A 25,931-nucleotide genomic window follows, 5' to 3' on the forward strand; every position below is an offset into this window, starting at 1 on the left:
TATGCAGTGAGCCACGTTGTTCGCAGAACGTTTAACAAATTTTAGTACCACCTCGCGGTTAACTAGTTCAGTAAGTAGACGCTTACACTCATCTATCACTCTTCCCAGATAAGAAAGATTGATCGAAGAGCAGCGAATAGCCTGTGTTACTGTCAGGCAATCCGTTTCCAGAATTACACTTGGCCACGCTTTAGCTTTGATCCAGCTGAGTGCTTCCCTTATTCCGATGGCCTCTGCTAGCTCTGGATCCACCCTTCCTTGTCTGCAACTCGACACAGCCTCTACCAGCTTCCCCTCATGATCACGAGCTACTATAGCATAAGCATAACAATTAGAATCCTCAAATAATGCAGCATCTGTATTCACCTTAATCGTTCCTTCATGTGGTGGTTTCCAATGCACTTCCCCATCATTTAGGTTCATAAACCCAAAGGAGGAGTCATACGACCTGTCTTGTGCATTTTTCCATTGATCAAGGAATTGGGTAGCTGAAGCTACCACCTCTACAAACTCTGCACCTTTCTGATTCCAAACTATGTTGTTCCTGTTTTTCCAGATAGACCAACATACCATACAAATTCTTAATAATTCCTCGCCCTTATACTTCTGTACTGCACCACTTAACCATTCCTGGAAACTCTGATTCATGTGCGTATCAATCTGACATCCCACCTTAGTCCAGCACAACTTAGCAAACGGACATGTTATTAAAATGTGACTAACCGTTTCTGATTCCAGGTTACAAACTGGGCATTGTTCTATAACTGCTACCCTCCTGCTCAAAAGCTGCTCCTTCGTAGGTAAACACCCTGTCAATGCTCTCCACAAGAAGTGCTTTACCTTTAAAGGGATTTTTAAATTCCAGATCTTTCTCCAGAAACCAGAATTATCACTAGCATGAGTCACCTCTCTTGATTCATTCAAAGCCGCATATGCACTTCTGACCGAATACTGACCCATTTTTTCTCTTCTCCAATACCAAGAATCCTCTTCTGCACGTTGGAGAGGTATTGATAGAATTAGATTAGCATCCCTCTCAGTAAACATGTCGTTGATTAACTCAGTATCCCACCTATCTTGATCAGCCACCATCAACGAATTTACCTTTCTACCATTAATAGCTTCATGACTTGTATGAATGTAAGGATCATCCACACATGGTAACCAAGGATCATGAAGAACATCAATATTGTTCCCAGACCCCACTCGACGTCCTGTATACTTCTTTAGCATCTCCTGTGTTTCAAAGATACTGCGCCATACAAAACTCGGATTACTACCAAGAGAAGCAGTAAGGAAAGAGCCACCCGAGTAGTATCTTGCTCTGTAAATCTTGCTCACTAAACAATCTGGACGCGTAATCAACCTCCACCCTTGCCTACCCAATAAAGCCATATTAAACTCGTGCATTCTTCGAAAACCTAGCCCACCTTCTGATTTTCTGGCACTCAAACGGTACCAACTCATCCAGTGAATGCCCTTTGCTTTAGCTGAATTCCGCCACCAAAACTTGCACATAAGACTCTCCATTTCACTACAAAGCTTCTTAGGTAACAAGAACATTCCCATAGCATAACTAGGTACTGTCTGTACCACTGATTTTAGCAAAATTTCCTTTCCCCCCTTCGACAGAATCTTCTTGTCATAACCTTCCATCCTTTTCTGCATTCGCTCTTTTAAATACCCAAGAACAGCATTCTTATTTCTCCCTATAATACTAGGAAGACCAAGATAAGTTGTATTTGCACCTGCTTCTTGAAACTGCAGTATGTTGCAAATGTCGACCCTCTCCTCCTGAGTAACATTGCAACTAAAGAACGCTGAAGACTTTGTTGCATTTAATTTCTGACCCGAAGCTTTTTCATACACTTGCAGCATGTTGATCACTTTAGTAGCCACTTCTCTACTTGCCTGGCAGTATATGTAGCTGTCGTCAGCAAAGAACATGTGTGATAAACTCGGAGCACCCCTAGCAACCTTTATACCCTTTATATTCTTCATTCTCTCATTCTCCTGAATTAATGCTGTGAGCCCTTCCATACATATAAGAAAGATATAGGATGACAACGGGTCTCCTTGTCTGATTCCTCTACCTGGCTCAATTAAACCAAATTCCTTACCTGCATGGTTAATTCTATATCTGGCTGAAGTTACACATTCTAATAACAAATTAACCATTTTTCCATCAAATCCAAGCTTAACAAGCATAACACGCAAGAAATTCCACTCCACCCTGTCATATGCTTTACTCATATCTAGTTTGAGAGCCATCCACCCTGCTTTTCCACTCACTTTCCTCTTCATATAATGCATAACTTCGTAGGCAATCATGTTATTGTCAGAAATTAATCTCCCAGGAATAAATGCACTCTGAGTTTCATAAATCACACCATCGAGCACTTTCTTGACCCTGTTAGCCATCACTTTCGAAGCAATTTTATACGATACATTGCATAAAGATATTGGACGAAGCTCAGTCATATTAGAAGGATCTTGCTTCTTCGGAATCAAAACTATATTAGTATCAGTGATGTACCTGTCAAACTTTTCTGCCAAGAAGAATTGTTGCACTAGCTGAATTAAATCACCACCCACTATACTCCAATACTTCTGATAAAAACCGGGACTCATCCCGTCTGGACCCGGGGATTTATCTGGGTGCATATTAAAGAGAGCAATCTTTACTTCACTAGGGTCGATAGGAAGCAACAAATCCGCATTCTGCTCGTTAGTGACACGACGATTAACGTAGCTCACTACCTCTGTCCAATCCGTATCCGTAGCTGTAAAGAGCTCAGAAAAATATTCAATCATTACTTCCTGAAGCCCCTCATCCCACCCAACCTGAACACCTTCCTTATTAGCCAATGTGCTAATCTTATTAAGTTTACGACGAGCCTTAGTAGCAACATGAAAATACTTACTATTAGAATCACCCTCCCTAAGCCATAATTGCTTGCATCTTTGTCTCCAAAACACCTCTTGATCGTTATAAATTTCTGTTAATTTTTTGGCTGTCTCCCTATACAATTGAATAGAGTTTGAATCCTTCCTCCCTTTCAACACTCTCATCGTTTTCTTACACTGATTGATGCGAGACTTGAAACTACCTGTAATCTCTTTTCCCCACTTAACCAGCACTGCCAAGCAACAATCAATTTTCTCCTTAAAAGGTTTACCTTCAGCCAACTGCCACGAATCTTCTACGATTTTTCTGCACATAGGATCTCTCAACCACGCGTTTTCGAACCTCAGACCTTTCACAACAACTGTATGAGAGACCGCAAAAGGTTCCATAAATATAGGGCTATGATCAGACGTGGAAATTTCCATATTTGTAAGCTTAGCCTCTGCAAAGTGCTGCATAAAACTATTTGACACAAGTGCCCTGTCCAGTCTGACCTCTATCCACTCTTTCGTACCCTGCCCTCTCTCTCAAGTATAAGGATAACCTATCATATCCATATCATTCAGATCACAATCATCAATAACCTGCTGGAAACCTTGAATCAACCAAGACGGATACGGACGCCCGCCACGTTTCTCCTCTTGCTTCAAAATATTATTCAGATCCCCTATAATACACCACGGTAAAACAGATTGGGTGTGTAATCTACGTATAAGATCCCATGTTTCGTTTCTCTTTGTTCTGTCTGGTTCCCCATAGAATCCTGTCAATCTATATTTAAACTTCCCATGAACTTCAACTATGACATCTATATGATTTTTACTATGTGACTGAACTGTAACCTCATCCTTATTCCTCCAAAACAATACTAACCCCCCACTGTGCCCTTGTGCATCCACTGTATACGCTCCTTCAAAACCAACCATATCTCTAACTTTCTCTGTTCTATCTTTCTTGCATAAGGTCTCACTTAAAAACACATAACTGGGATTCTTTTGGAGTATAGACTCCTTAAGGAATTGAACGGCCCATGGGGTCCCAAGCCCATGGCAATTCCAACTTAGAGTAGTCATAATGCTAGGCGAGCCCCCATTACAGAGCCCGCCTTCTCCACGTTTTTTGGAACATTATTATCATCCACCTGAGACTCAACCATAATATCATCTTCAGTATTTAAAATGTTATTGGGCCTCTCTGTTAATGGGTCATCCACTCTACGCCTTTTAGGATCCATAATAATAGCCAACCCAGCTGTCTCTATTCCCTCAAACCCCTTTTCCCGCCTCCCATTCAAAGTTTCTAAATTTTTTGGCTCCACATTATCCATCTTCCTTAACTCACCTCCACTATTCACGTTCGACACAACCAACTTTCCTGATTTTCGGGGATCATCATCATTTTCTGCATGATTCCCGCTACCACCCTCCCTGTGATTCTCCATTGTTCCACCGTCCTTTTCTTCGTCATTCAACTTTACTCCATTCAGCACTGTCCCATCTGCTCCCCTTATCCACTGATTACCTTTAGTATATTCTTGATTTCTAAAAGATGCACGCAAAGAACTATCATACTTCCTGCTCTCCTGTGACTGATTATTATCGAACAATTCCACACAAAACTTTTCAGTGTGACCAATCCTCCCACAATAAAAGCAAAAAGAAGGGAGTCGTTCATATTTGAATCGAATCCACAGCCATTCACCCCCAAGTTTTTTGATTCTCATTTGACTCTTCAGAGGACGAGAAATGTCAATGACAACCTTGATCCTTAAATAATTCCTGAAAATTCCTTTAAAGTTTTTGGGATCTGACTCCATATACCTCCCCACAAAATTACCAATTGATTTCAAAACAAAGTCTGATTTAAAACTGATAGGCACATCATAAACTTGAACCCACATAAATAATTCCGATAAGTTAATGTCCTTCAATTGCTCCTCAGGATTAAACTTCTTTATAACTAGAACTTGTTGATTAAAAGTCCATGGACCATCGTCAAGCACCCTCTGCATATCCCGGTCATGGAAGAACTTAAACAAGAACATATTAGGCTGGTCCGTTTCCTCCATAAACACCCCTTTGACTGGTCTCCAGATTGACGATAACGTATCTTGCATAGCCATGAAATTCACCTTTCTGGACGTGACAAAATGACCCACCAGACATCTCTCCATCCCATCCTGACCCTCAATAACAGGAATGTCTTCCAGAATAAGACCCTCCTCATCATCGCTATTCAAAGAAAGATCCGCATACGCCTCATCCAAATTCCTATTCTGTGAAGAACTTGCCATGGATACTTGAATAAACAGAAAACGAGAATTATGATAGCTTAAGAAAATGTGATATGAAATGGAAAGAAACTCACCAATTGATGAGACTGTCAAAACTCATCATAAGATGAGACACAGATATAACATGACGCTTTTTTCAATATCTCCATCGCATTAAAACACAGACGGAAAAAGATCGAAAATGATGTCAAAGCTTCTTTTTTGTCATTCCAACGCAAATACGACGTCGTCGTCTTCCTAGTATATTGTCTTCATCTGTCATTTCATTATTAAAATTAAAATTAATTAATAACCTATTTAAGAACTGAGTCAAAATTAATTAAAAATTGAGTTAAAATTAAGAATCTACCAATGAAAGAAAATGATTAATTTACAAATTTTAAATATTTCATTATTCGTGAAAGGATTTTTAACTAGATGACTCGCTTACTTACAAGTTACTATGTATTAAGAGTGGGTCTGTTTGGGAAACCATTGATAAGTAGCTTATTGACTTATATATAAGTCAATATGTACTTATCGACGAGTGTTTGTCGACTCAATTTATAAGCCGAATTTATAATTTATAAGCTGATAAGTTAAATATTTGTGATAAGTTACTTTTTCTCAACTTATTTTGATTTTTCGCTTTTTTATTAACTTTAGTTTTAAAATGTATGTTTTTAAATGTTAATCTAATTTAAAAATCATGAATTAAGATAAGAATATTTAAAAATAATTTATTTTAGTTCATTTAATTAAAAATATCTGACTTGTAAGTAAAATTATTCAAACACTTATCTATACTATTATATTAAAGATGAAACAATGAAAATTTGGTTGGAAGTCGGTCTAGTCACCGTAATTATAGCAATATTTAAAATAAAACACTTTTATAAATATATTAATATTTATAATAGAATTATATAAATATAAATAGAATTATAATATGTGGTGAAAGACCTAAATAACCATATTTAAATAACAATCACCTAAAATACCTATCAGCCCAAAATACCTACCAGATACTTTTTTTCAGTGGAGTAATAGTTTGATACTCTAGTGACATAGGAGTATCATGATGATATTCCTTTCTTAGTGGAGTATCATGATGATATTCCTTTCTTAGTGGAGTACTCCTTTGTCAATAGAGTAACATCTAAAATTTTAAATTTTTTAAATTATTAAAATTTTCTTTTATTCATTTTTAAATGTTTCTAAACCCAAATTGGAAATTGTTAAATCGTAAAATTTTAAAACTTTAAAATATGGTACATATTTAAATAATAAAGTATTGAATAAATATTTAAATTTTCAAAAAAAATATAATATTTCAATCAGGCCTGATACTCCACGGGGAAATATAGTATCTGGTGAGTATTTATGCCACCTTATTTCAGGATGGGTATTTTAGGTAAAATGACATCTAAAAAGAGGTATTTTGATCATTGTTTCTCTAATAAACTTGGTTTAAACAAAATAATATATAATATTCACCCAGGTCGGGCTAAGCAAAATTATACAATTGATCCAATCTGAAAAAAAATCAATTGATCCAATCTGAAATAAAAATTAAAAATAGACTACGTACCATTAGTGGGATTTGCAGTCTTCGACTAAAACAAAATAATAAAGACCTATAAAAATTTGAAAGGAAATTCATTTGATCGATATAATGTCATCAAGTTAAAACAAAATTAAATATATTATCCATTCGGTTTACCAGAAAATTATATTTACCTATTTACCCCGAGCTAAAATAAAATTAAGTAAAAAATTAAATATAATTAGTTAGATTTTGTTAATATAACGAGCCTCAGACTAAAACCAAGATTTATTATCTCATGCTAAAAAAATTTATAAATATTACTGATCAAACTAAAAAAATATTTACTGAACAAGGCTAAAATAAAAATAAAATTCGAAATGTAATAAGTTGGTCGATATATTGTCATCACACTAAAATAAAATATATTATCATTTAATTTAAAATAAAATAATATTCACCCAAAACTAAAATATAATTAAAAATAAATTAAATATAATTAGCTGGTTGATATAACGGGTTTGAGATTAAAACAAAATAATGTATAATATTGTTATACCCTAAAATTAAACAAATTAATAAAATTAGTTGGTCAATTAGTCTTATTTTTTTAAAACTAAAATATCACTAAATTATACACGTGTATATTTAAAATTATTATCAAATTATATTATTAAAAACTTTTATAATTAAATTTCAGAACTTAAAATTTTCATTTAAAATTAAATATAAAAATTATATAATATTAAAAATAATTCATGTTTCGCACGAATTTTAGGCCGATATAATATATAATAAATCTCCTTCTATATACGAGGACAAGGGGTGAGCCATTTTAATGGTTGTCAAATTACAATTTTACCCTTTTATGTTGTAAAATTATAAAAAATCCATCCTCATATAGTTTATGTTAAAAATAAGTATAACATTGTATGTCCTAAAAATCGAACACCAGACCTCCTACTCAAACATTTCAAAATATTTCAAGTCACTACCATTGCCCTACATCATTTCTTGAGTTAACTTTAAATTTTTTATTAGATAAACTACATCCTCTCTTTTTATAAGTTCGTTTTATTACTTTAATTTTTGAGTATATAAAATGTTGTTATATATTATTTACGTGCCTTATTTTTATTTAATTATTGTAGTTTTATTATAAAGGACAAGGGGCAAATTTGGTCATTTTAATGGCTGTCAAATTACAATTTTGCCCTTTTATGTTGAAAAATTATAAAAATGTCATACTCATATAGTTTATATTAAAAATAAGTATAACATTAAATCTCCTAAAAATCAAACACCAGACCTCCTACTCAAACATTTCATGTCACTACCATTGTGATACACTTCTTGAGTTAACTTTAAATTTTTTATTAGATAAGGTACATCCTCTCTTTCTATCAAGTTCGTTTTTATTACTTTAATTTTTGAGTATATAAAATGTTGGTATATATTATTTACGTGTCTCATTTTTATTTAGTTTTTATAGTTTTATTATAAAATTTTAAAAATGACACAACCTCATATTTGTTTCACTAAACTTATATTCATTTCCAATTTGTTTCATTGACCTTCACATTTACAATTTTTTTTAATCAACCCCGATTTGTTTATATATATATATATATGTATCAGGATGAGGTATATATATTTTATTTATTTTATTAAATAAAGTTTTATAAAAATAGTATTCAAAAAATTATAATAATTTTAAAATAATCTATAATTGTATTGATCTATTTTTTTACATTGTATGTAATATTTATTTAATTTGTCATTTATTTAGATCATAAATCAGTTTTAATATGATTTAATATTAAAAATAGGAGTTATTATAAATATTTTTATGTATTACGAATTAGTAGATTATTTTTTATTTTAAAAATATAATAAAAATACAAAAGTATTATTTTTAATTATTCTCCGCATCCCCGTGGGAATCCCTGTTCTGGCGGAGACCGGTAACGAAAAAAATTCTCATTTCAGATTCCAGATGTGTTCGGGGATCAATAGCGGGGATAGTAATCCCCGACCCTGAAGTAATCCGATGTATATCTCTACAAATAATTTCAAATATTTTTGTTATGATGATATAGTTTTAATTTTTTTATTAATTAGAATCACATAACTTTCAATAAATATCAAATCTCAAAATTATCAGAATAAGTTAAAATCGAATTGTACGATAAAAATAAGTTTTCACCACTAAAGTTATCTAATACCATTTTAATAGTATGTATAAAAAAAAGAAGACAATCCAGTGAAAAGTTAAAATGATTATTTATCGTACTAAAAAATTATTTCTGTATAAATACAAACTCATTCGAGATAATATTTCAATATATATATATATAGGCTCGTACATCGCATGAGTTTTTACGCTAGTTATTTATTTTAAAATTTATCCAACAGTGTACTGTATAACTATAACTATATTTGGGACATAGTACCCGATGAAAAAATGAACTTGCATTTCAGGGTCGTACACAAACCCCACACACAATTAAAGCTACCTCTAGTTCTCTTAAAGGGGAGATAACTTATAAATTTCAAGCTTGTATCTGGGATCAAATCACCAGTCTCTCTTCTCAGTTCTCGCAACTTAAAGTAATTTCCCTAGGAGTCTAGCTTCTTCACTTGCGCTTTTTCCCCCTGATATATTCGAAATTATGCCTTTATTATTTTCTTGATTTTATATCTGTGATTTCACTGTTTGTATGTGTTTATCGCGTTACTTGTTTTCTTCTATAATGTGCAAATTGAAGTACCCCAGTTGGACAGGAATTAATTCTCAGAACAACAAGTTTTTTTACCTTATGCCTGCTACCTGTTTGATGAAAGTACCCAATGAAGTTTATTATCCTTAGGCATCTACATTGTAATTGATGAAGGCTTGGAATTAAAGTTCTAAATACGACTTGAAGATTTTTATTGCAAAAAAAAACTGTCGGCCCAAGATTTGGTTGGGGTTGTCTAATTTGTACGTAATTTGGATAAGGTAGCTACGTTAGTGTATACCAAATAGGGATATCTGAATTTTTTTAATACACACACTTATAATATGCTGGAATGAGTAGGAATAATATTGTTTGCAATGGTGGTTAATTGTGAGTTTATGTAGTCACAACTTGGAACTAGTTTTTATAAAATTGGCCTTGTTATGCACTCTACAGCTGCATATAAACCTAATAATTTAGCAGCAGCAACACGTTTCATATTAGCACAATATTCTTAGTCTCAGCTATTACCTCACTTGGGCATGATTACCACCTCGATTTTGTGCAGAAAGGATTAATTGAACAGCTTTGCATACTGATATACTGTTATTATATGACTTCTCAACAGAGACTAAACCTGATAGCGCGAAAAATGTGCTGTACAGAAAGCAAATGTCTCGGTAACTATACATGATAAAGTTTGTGTTACATAAGGCTTTCTGTAAAGGAGTATATTTTGTTGTAACATATGTCAGTTATTTTTTAAGATCATTGCTCCCCACAAGCCATTCAGAAGTTGTTTTCCTTCAAGATATTGTACTTCTTTTATCACAAAAACATTTGTTTTTTTCTCTCTACAACCTCGATGCAAATATTTAAATGCTACCAGAGCTTGCATTTTAGATGAAATACATTCAACATAAATCGACACATCATCAGAACTGTCAGTAATTTAATTATATTAAATTGAACTATTCTGGAGGGTTTACAAAATGTTTAAGGGAATATGACTTATCATAATTTTTTTAATTCAATTATTAAACATTTTGTTATTGTTTGTGTAATTTAGGTAATTAAGTTGGAGGTATTATGTTGAAGCAAGTGCACAACAAACTATTTGCTCATGGAGGTGACAAAATTTTGCCTGCCATTTATATGCTAAGAAGCGATCTACATTGTGGCCAGGTACGCCTTATAATGCTTTCTACGGGTCTATAATTGAATTAAATACTGATTGCCTACTTTACTATGCCTGTAGAAATTTTGGACTTAATAGATGTTTTATTTTGTGTAAGATAATCTGTATATATATACCAAAGTGCAGGAGTGGAAAGTTAATGGTAGGATAATGCAATACATGATGGTGAAAATTAGCTTAAAATTTGTATTCTATAATATAAAAAAGCCAGAATTTAATTGTGTAGAAGGAAGAGAGGTATAGCTCTTATTGACTTAGCTGGTCATACAAAATTACAGTTACTATGATCATATTTACAATTGACTAATATGCTGGACAGTCACCGCCAGTATTGGAACCACCTAAAGCTATTTACTACACATTCAGAAGCAAAAATCTCATTTTCGCTGAGCAGCCGAGTTCCTCTAGGAAGATTATTCCAAAGCTACTTCTATATCTAGTGAGTGTCCTTTATATATTACCAACTGACTGTGGCAACTAAATACTTGAGGCTTGTATGTTAAGATGTAGGACAAGTTTAAAAAACGTGAGTAATGAGTATAGATGAAGAAAGAAGTTGAGGGTGCATATAATCCTTGTGCAAAAAAATAAATGAAGTTAACCCTGGACTTTAGTATCAAGTATTTAATCAAATTATTAGTAAATTAATGATTAGATCCTCAGTCTGGATACCTAGCTGAATTTATTCTTGGCTTCAATATTACGGCCACGAGTCAAATAGGATTTAAATTCATTCACGAGCAACAAATTATCATTTGTTGGTAAACAGAATATATGTATATAGTTTTTCATAATCCTGGTAATCATGAACTTTGTATACTTCCAACAATCTCTTTTACATATTTCGCAGCCTCATTCTGCACCCAGGAGCTTTTTTGGAGTAGAGGATTTCCTCGATGATAACAATAGTCGACCATACACATATCAGAAGGAGAAAAAGTCTAAGAATCCAAATAAACACGTATCATTCAAACAGCGGACTGTAGCTTATATGGAACCTTTTACACTGGATGTGTTCATTTCAAAGCGTTTTGTTTCAGCCTCTATAACTCACAGAGTAACAAGCAAGCAAGTTGCTGTTGCCGGTACCAACTCCAAAGACATTAAAGCTGCACTAAAATCGCGATCAGATATTCCGGCATGTTTGTCTGTAGGCAAGATTTTATCAGAAAGAGCTAGGGAAGCCGACGTCTACACAGCTTCTTACACTCCAAGAGATAGGGACAAGTTTGAAGGGAAGATCAGAGCAGTTGTTCAATCCTTAATTGATAATGGTATTGATATTAAAGTATACCTGGATTAGCCCATTTTTCCTTGTTTTGCTGAATTTTCAAGAATTAGAGTTAGTTGTTAGTATCTCTTGGATGATAACTTTTGTAAGCTCTCTCTTTTTAATGTGCAAACACATCACAATTAATGTCTTCGTCATGCTATAATGCACTTTTTATATATGAAGGCCGATTTTAGTTTTTTAGTCATGGTACAGGATTACAGGCAATGTCTTATATTCCGGAGTTCATCTTCTGGCTAACCTTTAGGATTTTAATATACCACATCAAGTTTTTGTGAAATAATAACAAAAATATCACTTTTTTATGTCAAGTGACAAGAATACTACTTTAAAATTTTTGGCCAAAAGTGCAAGCCCAAAATGGGTATAGTAATACGTATTTTACAAATTGGTAACTTATGAACTGTGTATCTATTAACATGAGAATATATGAACCAGCAATGTAAAAGTGAAGAATGTTTAATATTGACTTAAAGAAAATTACAGAGTCATTGAAGTATTTATAGAATCGTAAGCGTAATAACAGAAATCACTTACAATATGTAAGGGCTTGTTTGGCTAAAAACTATAGCTAGTTTATTGCCCATATTTGGCTTTATTATCATAACATGCGATGTCGACCCAATACTTTACTTTTTCTTGATATAGCCCTTAGCCTCCCTGCAACTGATATGATTTGTGATTAATGCATGTCTTTATTTTTTTTATCCCCCTCACAAAGTGAAGGCACACAAGAGTAAGTAATGCCCAGAGTAGATGAACATTTCCAGGGCAGAGATTTGCCTAGACATTTTGTCAAGATATCTGCAACATTATCTTTCAAAAGGACCTGTAAAACAGACACAAAGCCACTGGTAATCTTTTCTCTGATGAAATGACAATCTATCTCTATATGCTTGGTTCTGGCATGATATACTGGATTAGCAGTTAAATCTATTACTGCCTTATTATCACAGTGGTATAGAACCAGAAAAATGCAAACCCAACCAGTCAACCATACTGCTTCACATGAAGCATCTGCTAATGCTCTATATTCAGCTTTTGCTGAAAACTACTACATTACCAAGGAAAAAAGTATATCATTCAACATACCTCCTACTTATTGCACAACCGCCTCGATCACTGTCACTATAACCCTTAAGTTGCAAAGTATTCTGAGAAGGGAAAAACAAATCATGATCCTTTGTCAACTGAAAATATTTAAGAACTATATGAATAACTTCTGGATTTTTAGATCTTGGAGCATGTATAAATGACTAAAGTGTTGTACAACAAAAGCAATATCAGGCCTTGATGATGTAAGATATAACATTTTGCCAGTTAGTGTTCTATACAAAGAGCATCTGACAACAGCTCACTGGATTCAGAATTATCATGAAGCTTTATATGTGGATCAATACGAACATACAAAGATTTACACTCATTCATGTCAGCTGAACTTAGTAAGTCATGAATGAATTTTTGTTGTCCTAAGAATATCCCTTTATCATTTCTCTTCACTTCTAAACCAAGATAATAATAAACAGGCCCTAAATCTTTGATACTAAAAGTATCATCCAATAAGTTTTTGAGAGCATGAATAGTTGGCATGTGATTTCCACAAAGCAGAATATCATCAACATAAACCACAATAGCAATAAAAATACTACCTTAAGTAAACAGAGAATAATCCAGTAAACACTGTTTATAATCTGCTTCAAGTAAACATTAAGCTAGCTTAGCAAACCATCTCCTAGAAGTTTGTCTCAATCCATAAATGGATTTATGCAGCTTGCAAACCAATGGAACATCTAAATGAGGCAAAATATATCCTAGTGGTGGCTGCATATAAACTTTTTCCTCTAAATCACCATGCAAAAATGCATTATTAACATCTAATTGTTCAACAAACCAATTATTAGTAGCAGAGATAGCAAGAAGACTTCCAACAGTAACCATTTTTACCATTTGTGCATAAGTTTCATGAAAGTCAATACCAGCAGACTGTGTGTACCCTTTTGCTACCAATCTAACTTTGTATCTCTCTATATCTCCATTAGACTTATACTTGATTTTATATACCCATTTAGATCCAACAACAGTTTTATCAGGAGGTAAGGGAACCAGAGACCAAGTCTTATTTTCTTCCAAAGCTTGTAATTCTAACTGCATAGCTTGAACCCATCTTGGATCCTTAACTGCTTGATGATAAAAATTAGGCTTTATATCAACACTTGAAGTGTTATAAGCATAAAAGGTCTGAGTTTTTGAATTAAAAAAGTCTGGTTCAAGAATTTGGCAAGCTAAAGCTTTAGCAAAAGGAACATGATAATCGGTCCACAAATTAGGTCTGAACTTGGTTCTATTGAAATGTCTATTATTAATGACAGGAGAGGAAGTGGATGAAGGTTTAATAGATGAAGAAGGAAAATCATGAGATATGACATGAGAAGGGTTATTCACTGAAATAGAAGGGAAAATATCATGTTCTAATGAATTAACATCTGAAGTCTCATTATCAGGAAAAGACATGTTAACAGATATACACAAATCAGAGACATTGGAAAGAGAAATCATTTAAGATTCATGAAAAGATTGTTGTGATAACCAGTCAAGAAAAGAATAACAATTAATGGAATCATAAGTAGTGTATGAGGAAGATTTGTCTTGTTTATGGTGATGGAAAAATGTGTTCAAAGAATTTGACATGTCTACTCACAAATGTAGAATGATTACCTAATCTGAGTAACTTGTAACCTTTTTTCATATAAGGATACCCCAAAAAGATGCACTGAATAGCTCTAGCATCAAACTTATCATTTGGATGACAAGAAGCATAACACAAACACCCAAAATACCTCAAATCAGAATAATTAGGAACAATTTTGTATAACAGCTCATAAGAACTCTTGTACTGAAGAATAGCAGAAGGAATAACATTGATCAAATATGTGGATGTTAATATACATTCCCCACAATATTTTGGTGGCAAACCTGACTGAAATCTAAAAATTCTAGCAATTTCTAAAAGGTGTTTATGTTTTCTTTCTACTCTTGCATTTTGTTGAGGAGTATAAATGCAATAATTTTGATGAGAAATGCCCATGTGAGCAAGATAGCTAGAGAAATTCTGTTAAGAAATTCACTGCCATTATATGTTCTAATGGCTTGAATAACAGTCTTGAATTAATTTTGCACGTAAACAGAAAACTGCTTAAATTTGTGAAAAACATCTTGTTTAGTAGTTAGCAAAAATGTCCAGGTAGCTCTGCTGAAGTCATCAACCAGAGTAAGAAAAAATTTACAACCATGGTTTGTGGGAATATGATAAGGTCCCCACACATCCTTGTGTACCAAAGAAAATAAAGAAGAATCATGATATTTGTTTTGAGGAAATGGAAGCATAGTTTGTTTGGTTGTTGGACATAACAGACGATCTTTATTGCAATGAGAAAATTATTGATACCTTGGACATGTTTCAAGACAACATTAGGTGCATGTCCTAATCTAAGATGCCAAAGTTTAGAAAAAAAGTAAATCATGTTGATTAAAGACAGTGCTAGCACAGGAATCAGAAGGATTAAAAGAAGGACTTATTAAAAAGAAATAATACAATCCTCCTTTTTCAACTCCTATAACAATGGTCTTGTTATTTGTTTAAAACAAACAATGTGTAGGAGTGAATGCCACTTGACAAGCAGAAGATTCTGTCAATTTACTGATAGAAAGTAAATTGCAGTGAAATTCTAGGACAAAAAGAACTCTTTCCAAAATGAGTGTACTAGTTTATCTAACTGTATCAATATTATGAACAGAAATCACATGTCCAATAGGTAAAGCAATATGAAATGGGCTAGATAATTTTTGAACATTGTGCATAAACTGAATGTCACAACACATATGATTTGATGCACCAGTGTCTATTATCCAAGTAGTAACAGAATTATTTGGAGAATAAGAAAACATGGAATTGGCCAAACCTGCAACATGATCCTCTGGTGTGGTGCAAATGGGAGATTTGTTCATCATTGAATTCATGAGTTGAGTCATTTTGAACCACTTGTTGTTGTGACTTGTAAAAAGATTGTTGAGATATCTGAGAATCCTCCTTGGTGCTGAAGCAACCATTACCATTTATGCCATTTCCAGAACCAGATGTATATGTATCAACAATGCCAATAACATTCATATCCCGTGGATAAGGTCTAAATCCTGTAGTTGTATCCTGATTACCAAACTTCCCCCTTCATCGTCCTTTAGAAGAATAACCAGGAGGAAAACCAATCAATTTGTAACAAGATTCCTTAAGGTGTCCCTCCTTATGACAATAATTGCATTTTAAGTCTTGCTTCTTGATGTAACTTCGAATACTAGATCCACCAACACTACCATCTGAACCTGGATTGCCGACAGAGAATTGCTGAACCTTTTTGGCATTAGCATTATCTAGAAAAGAACTATTAACATTGTATCCCTGTCTTTGTCTCTCCCCTTGTTTAACCATAGAGTAAGCCTGAGGAACACTAGGCAAAGGATTCATCATTAGAATTTGACATCTTGCAGCAGGAAATCCTTCATTCAAACCCATCAAGAACTGTAATAACTTCTTCCTTTGTTCTCTGTCCTCTTGCAACTTGTGAGAACCACATTTACATTCACATTTGGATATGACAACAGGCTCCAAAGCAGAATATTCATCCTAGAGATTCTTTAACTTGTGATAATAAAATTCTACTGATTTCTCACCACGTTCTAAAGCATGAAGATCTCTGGAAACTTGATATACTCTGTGACCATCTATACTGGCAAATTGATGATGCAACTCATTCCATATTTCTTGTGCAGAATTAACAAAATCCATTCCTGAACTAATTTCATCTGAAACAGTGTTCAGAATCCATCTTATCACCATATCATTTACTCTATCCCATTGTGACCTCAATGGCTCAGTATTATGCCTAATTAGAGTTCCATTTACTAGACCTAATTTATTCTTTGCGGATAAAGCAATTGAAATTGAACGTTTCCAGGGACCAAAGTTGTAACACCCGGGTATAAGTCTAGGGGTTACTAGGTAATCACCAAACCTGTACAACCTGTATAACAATTAAGCATATATATATATATATATATAAACCCCTTTAACACCAATCAGGATCTTTTATAGGTTGAAGTATGAAAACAAGAACCACTAACTAACTTTATTACAATCCAAAGTTAAATTCTTACAAACTCTCTTTATTACAAACCATTGTCTACCCAGTTTTAAGCTAAGTTCACCTTTATTCAAACACACACATTAACTATCTACACTCCACCTGCTCAGGCAACTCAAAGCTTTCTTCCTGAATTGGGATCAACACCTTGGATATGAGAGGATTCCGCGGCTTGACTCGCTTCTTGACTATTCGGGTTCAGATGGGTTTCATTCTCAACCTTAACTAAAAAACAAGGTGAACACAATAATAGAAGTGAGCCAAAGATTTGCTCAACAAGCCTGCAATAATATACATATATTTATAGTATAAAGAGAGAAGGATAATTGAACCGGTGGTCTGCTGATTTGAACAACCATCCGTTTCTGTAAAGAATAATATATGCCATTACTAGCGAGCGCCAAATGAACGAGACTGGATACAAGAACCAACATATGCACTATAACCTGCTGATCAGTCAGGATACAGCGCGGATCTATACCCAACTGTATAGACCCCACCAACATATAGGGTACACAGACACTATGGCCTATTAATCAAGGGTCCGGTTAATATCCGGCCCATATCGTAACCATCCAGTCCATTAGCTTAGCATCCGGAACAATCGTATGCTTTCGATGTATCCCAACATTAGGATATATCAGAGTATATGTATATAAGGGTATAGGTATTGGAATATGAATAGAGGATTCAATGAAAAGAAGACATCAGGAATCGCAAGGAAATTTGAACGAAAGAATAACAATTATGTATCAGTATTTATGAATCTGAATCAAGAGTGTGCAAGTGCAATAAGAATTTGAGGAAATGTCACTATTCTGAAATTAGAATAGGGGAAAAACTTGCCTTTCACGCGATTTACTCCAAGTACTTTACCATCGTCTATCACCGGCTCGACTCGCCTTGCTGGCTTTGCTTCTATTAAAGAAATAGACTGATTTAGTCATCTCGTATCTTCATCACGTCTTAAACCGACTTCACATAGCTCATACTGTCTACCCATACGCGTATTATTGACTCGTATACCATTTATTACAGATAAAACTTGTTAAACCACATAATACACATAAGCACATAAGTCACATAGTCATTTTTAGGTTTAAAATAATTTTTAGAATCAAAATCGACTCGCTATTCGCTTAACTGATCATTATCTGACTCGTTTCCTATTTTTTCAGAATTTATCGGACTCGTCTCTCTACTCGATAAGGCTTATAATTAAATAAATATCAAAAGTCAACTAGTTTCTAAAAATTTTAGGATGTAATGTTATTTTTAATGAAAACGGATCATTTTTCTGAGTCAAAAGGCTTTCGTTTCGCTCGAATCGGATAAACGGTTCAATTAATATCAGATAAACACAGATAAATCAATTTATTATTCAATATAAACAATTATTATTAATTATTAAACCCTAAAAAATATTTTTCAATAATTATTTGGGAAAAATCATAATTAAAAATGATTTTTCTATAAATTTTGGAATTAAAATAAATTTATTATGATTTATTGAAAATAATTTGATTAAATATCAAATTAATTAATCATTTTTTAAATAATTAATAATTAATAAATAATTAAAGAAATAAGTAAATCTGATTTTTAGAAAATATTTCAGAATTATTTATAAGATAAATCAATTAATTAAATAATTAATTAATTAATTTATAAAATAAATAAAAACTCATTTTATAATTTATAAAAATAAAAACAAAAATTAATTTCCAGAAATATTTGTCAGAATAAAAACCTCTGACAAAACAGATCAAAACCGGGTCAACAAACGGGTCAACCGGGTCGATTTCCGGGTCATGAAGAACATGACCGGAAATTTTCCAGAATCCGGCCACCGGCCAAGATTCCGGCCAGCCAAAACCAAGCCAAAAACAACATCGTTGGATGTAGTTTTTACAGGGTTTCAGTTCCAAATCACTCCAGCAATCTATTCCCGACCAAAGCATACCAAAAACATCCCTGAATCAACTTCTCTGGCGAAATCGACATAAACTCCGGCCAACTATCAAAATCACTCATCTGTACATGAACCTTCGATTTTAATAGCTCAAATCAAAGCTTATGAACTCTACAATCAGACCCCTAACATCTCAAGAACCAAAGATTCATCAAACTCAGAAACATATAAATTAAAAATTGAACATAAACCCTAGAAATCGAATATCACTATCGAGGTATCGTTCGTTCAATTAAACACCATGAATCGATCAGAAATCATCATATAAAGCTATATCAATCATCAAATCATTCTAATAACCCTAAAATCAAAAAGACCCAATTCGACATACGCCCTAGAATTTGAAAATCAAAAACAACAAATTAAAACTTGAAATTGATGATAGAAGAACAGATCAAAATCTTCAATTTGGGTACTTGAATCACACGATTTGATGCAGAGAATCGATCAAAATCACTGGATAATCTTCAACCCGATTCTGACAAACCCGACCCGAATTTCAGAGAATTTTAATTATTTTTCTGATTTTCTGTAATTATTTAATAATAATTAAAATAAAATTAGGCTATTTATAGTAGGTAAAATAATACTACTAATTTAAATTAAGGCCCTAATTATACATCTATGAAAATTAATTGGCCCCTAATTTTATAATTTTTAAGTATTAAAGTTTAATTTTTAAATATTTTATATATACAATATATATGCCAAAATTGTGAATAACTCAAAAATACAAAGAAATGTATAAATGAAAGTCCTATAATTTTATAAAAATAAAAATGTGATTTTTGTGGGGTTTTTGACATCCAATGGGGTCCGGAAAAGTCATTTTTCACGAAACGGGAAAATTTATAAAATATCTAGATGTTCAAAATAACACGATGGTACAAGCCGTTTTATGAAAGATAAAACCCATTATTTTATTTGAAATATCTGCTATAAAAATCATAGTTCTGGTCTTATAACTTTTGATACGAAATCTGTAAGTTCAAAATAAAATATCTGAAAAATACTCTGAAATTACCCGACGGAATACACATAGCACGTAACATTTAGGGTTTTATAGCTAATTACACATAAATGACATATTAAACACATAATTTATTATACATATGATATAATACAAGCGTAATTTACCAGGCGTTATAAAAGTTCTCTGTCCCTGTCAACTTCTTTGCAATCAAAACCAATCCAGGATGATCAACATTTTAAAGATATAAGGGATGAATTTTATTTTTGTTGTTTTGATTTTCATTTTTGATTCTCTGTTCTCTGCATCCAATACCTCTATGTTATTCTCAGGTGCTCCTTGATTATTGTTATCATTAGCTACAACGTTGGCATAAGTAGTATTCTTCCTCATGTTTTCGCAGAAATCAAGCAAAGATTGAACAATCTCAATCAGACACTAAGCAGAATTATCACAAATCGTAACAGAACCAACAACAAATCAGATCTCACAACCAGCAAAACAAGTAAACAATGAACAACAACTATTGCAAATCCTTGTGACTCAAAGAGATATGAAGATTCTTACTATTATTTTGAAGATATAGAAGAAATGAAAAGAAATCATCAAAAAGAAATCGTCAAAATCATGAAGGTCAATTCAAGAACATCAACGAAACCCTAGAAATCGTCATCGAAGCCCTAGAAATCGTTATCGAAATCCTAGAAATTATCATCAAGTAGATCAACTGTAGATATTGATTCTAATCTTGTGATCTTCTCGGTGAAATAACTGCGGAAAAGTAACGATTCTCGATCGAATTGCTCTAATACTATATGACCCGTGTATGTATTAAAATGAGAATATATGAACCAACAATGTAAAAGTGAAGAATGTTTGATATTAACTTAAAGAAATGATTACAAAGTCATTGAGGTATTTATAGAATCCTAAGCGTAATAACAGTTACAATATGTAAGGCCTTGTTTGGCTAAAAGTTAAAGCTAATTTATTGCCCATATTTGGCTTTATTATCATAACATGAGATGTTGACCCAATACTTGACTTCTTGATATAGTCATTATAACCTGTATTAAAAATAAGTTTTTCGAAAAAAATAAAAATAATTAAATGGTAATACGCACCTTGAGAATGCGTATTAGCCTTCGAGTTCAAGTAATACACATTTCTCAAATGCGTTTCTTGCCTTCTGATTTTTTTTTTATTTTTTCGTTTTTTTACATAATACCATTTCATAAAAACGCATTAATGTTACCCATTCCAAAAATGTATATTAGGCTAATATTTTTGTTCAAAATTTTCAAATGTGATATTTTTATCACATTATCTTGAAAAATGGTATTTTTGACCATCACCCGATTATTGCCATCTAGTTTGAACACGTAAATTTTTTATGAATATACTTGCTTTTTATATCTCACAAGGAGTTTCTTAATTTTGTTAATCTTTAATGTTTTAAATAAAATATTTATTTTATATATCAATGAATAAAGATATTGCGTTAAACTTTTCGGGTATAAAAATATAATTACACGAGTAAAGTAATTATTTGCAATTCGGAAATATACGCAAGAGATATTTATCTATTTAAGCAATAATTTTTTTATTGCTTGGGGGCTATTCAAATAAAATTTTAGGGGTCATAATAATTCATGAATTTTTAAATGATTGTTGTTAATTTTAATTCTCGGTGATGGACTTTTGAATGCTATCAGTTTTTAATAATGTACTTTTTAAAATCCATATTGAATAATATGAGATTATAATGGATATTTTTCAATTCAAATTGAATACCAACAAATTTAAAAAGACTTTTTTCAATATTTATTGAATATCACCAGATTTTAAATGATTTTGTAAAATCCAAATTGAATACCCCGTATTTTTTAAAATCTAAAAAATCCTTTAAAATCTCGATTAAATATAACCTTGTATTTATCCCAACCAGATTTGTATCAATCAAATTAGAGATGCACAAAAAGCCTGGGCCTGAAAACCCGGCCCGGCCCAATCCGGTCAAAACCCGGTCAAGCCCGGCCCGGGCTTAGGGCCTCGACGAGCCCTATTTTTTTAGATAAAGCCTGGCCCTGCCCGGTTAAAAGCCCAGTCTTCGGCCCGACTTGGTCTTTGGTCCAGCCCGATTAAAAACCCGAGGAAACCCGGTTAAAATCTGATTATTCTAATAAATTTTCTTATATATTTATGAATTTACATTTAATATAAATATAAATAATACTTTAAAGACATATATATTTACATATTCGTGATTAATAATATTATTTATATACTTTATTGCAGGATTAATGAAAGATGATATAGTAAGTACACTACATATATTTGAATAACATTGATAAAACATATTATTCTATAAACATACTTTATTGCAGGATTAATGAAAGAAGTAATATTTTCATAAAATATTCCATGCAAACTAATACATTTTTTACGATAATTTAGTAGCTAACATATGTAGTCTTCAGAATCTTCGATAAAACTCGATCCGATTTAAATTAGAAAAAAGCCCGGCCCGAAAAAAGCCCGTTGAGGCTGTTGAGTGGCATTTATGACACTTTATAACGCTCCGTAAAACTTTGAATTGATGTTTTAATCTCAAGTTGTTAGTGTTTTTAACGTGTTTTTGTAGTGTTTTTGCATTTCGGGCATTATTCAGGAATACAAGTGAATTGGCATTGTTTGGATGCTAATATGGCGTTAGGATAGTGTCTAGAATAAAAGCTCGTGAAAAGACCAACTCAAATCAACAAGAAAAGAAAGAAGTTAGAAATTTCTCCAGGGAGACGGCGCGCCCGCGTTGTGATAGCGTGCGCCTGCACCCAAAGAGCAGAATGTCAGCGCGCCCGCGCTAGTCAAGCGCGCGGCCGCGCTAGGTCAGGAAAATAAAATCCTGTTTCTTCTGGAATTTTGATCCGTTGGACTTCTACTCCGCATGGGATGCTATATATATATATATAACTATGTCCATTTTTCAAAAAGATACGTGCCAGAGCGTAAGGAGAAGGATTAAGAAGACCGCAGGGCACAATTCAACCAAGGCGAAGAAGATCTAGTTTATTCCTGTGATTCTTTGTTTTAAGTTGTAACTTTGGATGCTAGTTTTTTTATTCGTGAACCTATACTCTTGTTTCATACTTGGTTTTATTTATTCTGTATAAAGACTTTTTTTATTATACCATACTTTCATCGGAACCCACGTTGATGATGAGTCCGATTATGGGCTAATCGTTATCGTGGGGTTCTAATGGATTTATTTATGGATTTCTTTAGTTAATTCGTTTCGATGCCTTAGTGTGTGGTGATTATATGATAACCTAGTTTTGGTTGTGCTTATTCGTCTTATGAGCGTCGCAAACTTATAAGATAGTGTGTTAATCTTTAATGAAGAGAAAGTGAATTTAAGGGTTTATAACTTGCCATGCAAGCATAGGTTCATGTATTTGATATGCATGATTCTTAGGTAATTTTAACCATCTTACTTGCCCTATATAATCACGATAAATAACTTGTGCAATAAACTGTTATGTTGTCAAATTCTATAGACATATAGGGTCTCAATATAATTGGTATTTATTCAGCTTCTGTATCTTTTGTGGATGTCTGGTAGTATGGTATTTGTGCAACGAAAGTTGGCGTTTATCAGTTTCGTGTTACCTGATTAGTGTCATCACCATTACATGCTAAGGTTAAGAACGAAAAGGCTATTGAATGAAGTATTTAATGAAGTTAGAATCCCATGTTAGTGTCATATATTATTCAACTCTCTTTAATCTCGTAGTTTATGTTCTTAGTATAAGTCTTAGTTAATCTTAGTTATAAACAACCTCAATTTGTTATTCGTCTTAGCATTGGATAATAACCGTACTAGTGATACATAGATACATTAATTGAAATTAACCTAAACCAGTCCCTGTGGGAATGAACTAGAATTTATGCTATATTACTTGTGATAGCGAATACTTGCATGAATATTAGCGTGTGTTTCATCCCTAACAAGTTTTTGGCGCCGCTGCCGAGGATTCAGTGTTAATTTTTAGTTTATGTGTTTGTCATCATTGGTCGTTAAAGTTCAGTGAGTCGGACATTGTTACTTACTTAATTCCTTGTCGTGTTTCAGGTACTCTAGCGAGCGTGTCTGCATACACGTTCTCGGTCTCGTAAGAGAACACTGGATCAAGCTGAGGAAGAAGTTGGAGTCGAGGAGAAAGTTGAAGAAGAGATCTTAGTTGAGAAAGAAAAAGAAGTTTTTATTACAATGGTAGAACCAGAAGCAAATCCAAAGGCTTTGATGGACTACTCTCAACCGAAGATCAATGATATTCAGTCTAGCATTGTTCGACCAGCCATCTCGGCTAATACCTTTGAGATCAAGTCGAGCAAGATTCAGATTATACAGAACTCAGTTCAGTTTGGGGGTTCTCCGACAGAAGACCCCAACATGCACATCAGAGATTTCATCGAGATCTGCGACACTTTCAAGTTCAATAGAGTTTCTGAACTTGCTATTAAGTTGAGGCTTTTCCCATTCTCTCTGTGGGATAAAGCTAAGTGTTGGTTACATTCTCTGCCACCAGGGTTTATCACCAAATGGGAGAATCTTGCGCAAAAGTTCTTAACTAAATTTTTTCCAATGGCGAAGACTGCTGCAATCAGAAATGCACTTAGTCAATTTGCTCAACAATCTGGAGAATTTTTATGTGAGGCTTGGGATCATTGTAAGGAGATGCTTAGGAAGTGTCCTCATCATGAGATTCCTGACTGGATGATCATTAACTGTTTCTATGATGGGTTGGGTGCTACTTATAGACTAATGCTTGATGCAGCATCAGGAGGAGCCTTATGGGCTAAAAGCTACGATGAAACTTATGAATTGATTGAACTAATGGTTGCTAATGAATACCAGAACCCTACTCAGAGACTATCTCAGGGCAAGGTAGCAGGAATTCTGGAGTTAGATACAGCTACTATTATAGCTGCTCAACTTAAGGCTTCGACGATGAAGGTGGATTCTTTGGCTAATTATGGAGTTAATCAGATCACTAGTATCTGTGAACTTTGTGATGGTGCCCATGAAACTGATCAGTATGCCATTTCTAGTGAATCAGCTCAGTTCGTGAGCAACTTTCAAAGGTCACAACAACATGTGCCAGCCACTTATCATCCTAACAACCGAAATCATCCTAACTTTAGTTGGAGCAACACTTAGAATGCGGTTTAGCAGCCTTATCAGCAGTATCCAGCAAAGCAGTACAACCCTCCTGGTTTTCAGCAATCGCAATATGCACCAAGGCAGCAACTCCAGTTGTAACAGTCTAATGAAAAATCTGAATTGGAGGAGTTGAGGCTCATGTGCAAGAGCCAAGCGGTTTCTATCAAGACCTTGGAAATTCAAATTGGGCAAATTACCAATGCCTTGCTAAATCGTCAACCTGGTATACAAGAAGGTTAACAACCTTTAGTAGTGTCTTAATTTGGACACGCAATACCAAGTTCATTTGATCATATTGATCTCTCAGTTATCCTTTCATTTCAACAATACTTTCTCACAAATTCAGATTTTAGTAACCACAATGGTAGAACACTCGTTATGATATAAAATTCTTTTCTCTTTGAAATTCCATGATTTTATCATCTGAAATATTCGAAGATATGCCAATCAAGTTGGGATGAGTTACCTTGGTCAAGTCAAAGTAAGGCTAGGTAAGGGGATTACCAACAACAACAGTGGATTGCAATGCGATTAGAATATCGGTGGCATATAACAAAGTCTGTCTGTCGCTTTATTTCTCTCTCTATTTATCTCCATCTCTCTTTCTTTTTCTTTCTCTTTCTCTCAATCTTTCT

At 33.4% G+C, this 25,931-nt stretch overlaps 3 protein-coding genes and 1 non-coding gene across 9 annotated transcripts; 1 reads left to right on the forward strand and 3 right to left on the reverse strand.

Annotated features, from left to right (window-relative positions):
* Positions 1 to 3,435: 3,435 nt before the first annotated feature.
* On the reverse strand, positions 3,436 to 3,981 carry LOC141719740 (uncharacterized). Its single transcript, XM_074522116.1, has one exon. The coding sequence runs from the start codon at positions 3,979 to 3,981 to the stop codon at positions 3,436 to 3,438; it is 546 nt and encodes a 181-aa protein (XP_074378217.1).
* A 5,201-nt stretch (positions 3,982 to 9,182) lies between these two features.
* LOC141721095 (uncharacterized) lies at positions 9,183 to 12,122 on the forward strand. 2 transcript variants are annotated; one of them, XM_074523839.1, is made up of 3 exons: positions 9,183 to 9,336; positions 10,516 to 10,631; positions 11,495 to 12,122. In XM_074523839.1, the coding sequence occupies exons 2-3, from the start codon at positions 10,536 to 10,538 to the stop codon at positions 11,945 to 11,947; spliced, it is 549 nt and encodes a 182-aa protein (XP_074379940.1). In that variant the 5' UTR covers positions 9,183 to 9,336; positions 10,516 to 10,535; the 3' UTR covers positions 11,948 to 12,122. The 2 variants fall into 2 exon arrangements, with proteins under 2 accessions (XP_074379940.1, XP_074379942.1); XM_074523841.1 differs by lacking the exon at positions 9,183 to 9,336 and adding an exon at positions 9,364 to 10,126.
* A 256-nt stretch (positions 12,123 to 12,378) lies between these two features.
* LOC141721096 (uncharacterized) lies at positions 12,379 to 20,944 on the reverse strand. Of its 5 annotated transcripts, XR_012574652.1 has the most exons (4): positions 20,640 to 20,944; positions 15,895 to 17,355; positions 13,028 to 13,089; positions 12,379 to 12,764 (listed from the first exon to the last, which is right to left on the reverse strand). XR_012574652.1 is itself a non-coding variant. In XM_074523842.1 (3 exons), the coding sequence occupies exons 1-3, from the start codon at positions 14,489 to 14,491 to the stop codon at positions 12,755 to 12,757; spliced, it is 684 nt and encodes a 227-aa protein (XP_074379943.1). In that variant the 3' UTR covers positions 12,379 to 12,754. The 5 variants fall into 5 exon arrangements, 1 of the variants encoding a protein (XP_074379943.1); XR_012574653.1 differs by lacking the exon at positions 20,640 to 20,944 and having other exon boundaries at positions 13,028 to 13,125; positions 15,895 to 18,633; XR_012574651.1 differs by lacking the exon at positions 20,640 to 20,944 and having other exon boundaries at positions 15,895 to 18,622.
* Positions 20,945 to 24,732: 3,788 nt separating this feature from the next.
* LOC141722032 (small nucleolar RNA R71) lies at positions 24,733 to 24,839 on the reverse strand. Its single transcript, XR_012575068.1, has one exon. It is a non-coding gene; the product is annotated as a small nucleolar RNA R71 (small nucleolar RNA).
* Between the last annotated feature and the right edge of the window lie 1,092 nt (positions 24,840 to 25,931).

This window comes from Apium graveolens, chromosome 4 (genome assembly GCF_009905375.1).
Source record: "Apium graveolens cultivar Ventura chromosome 4, ASM990537v1, whole genome shotgun sequence".
Taxonomy (NCBI): Eukaryota; Viridiplantae; Streptophyta; class Magnoliopsida; order Apiales; family Apiaceae; genus Apium; species Apium graveolens.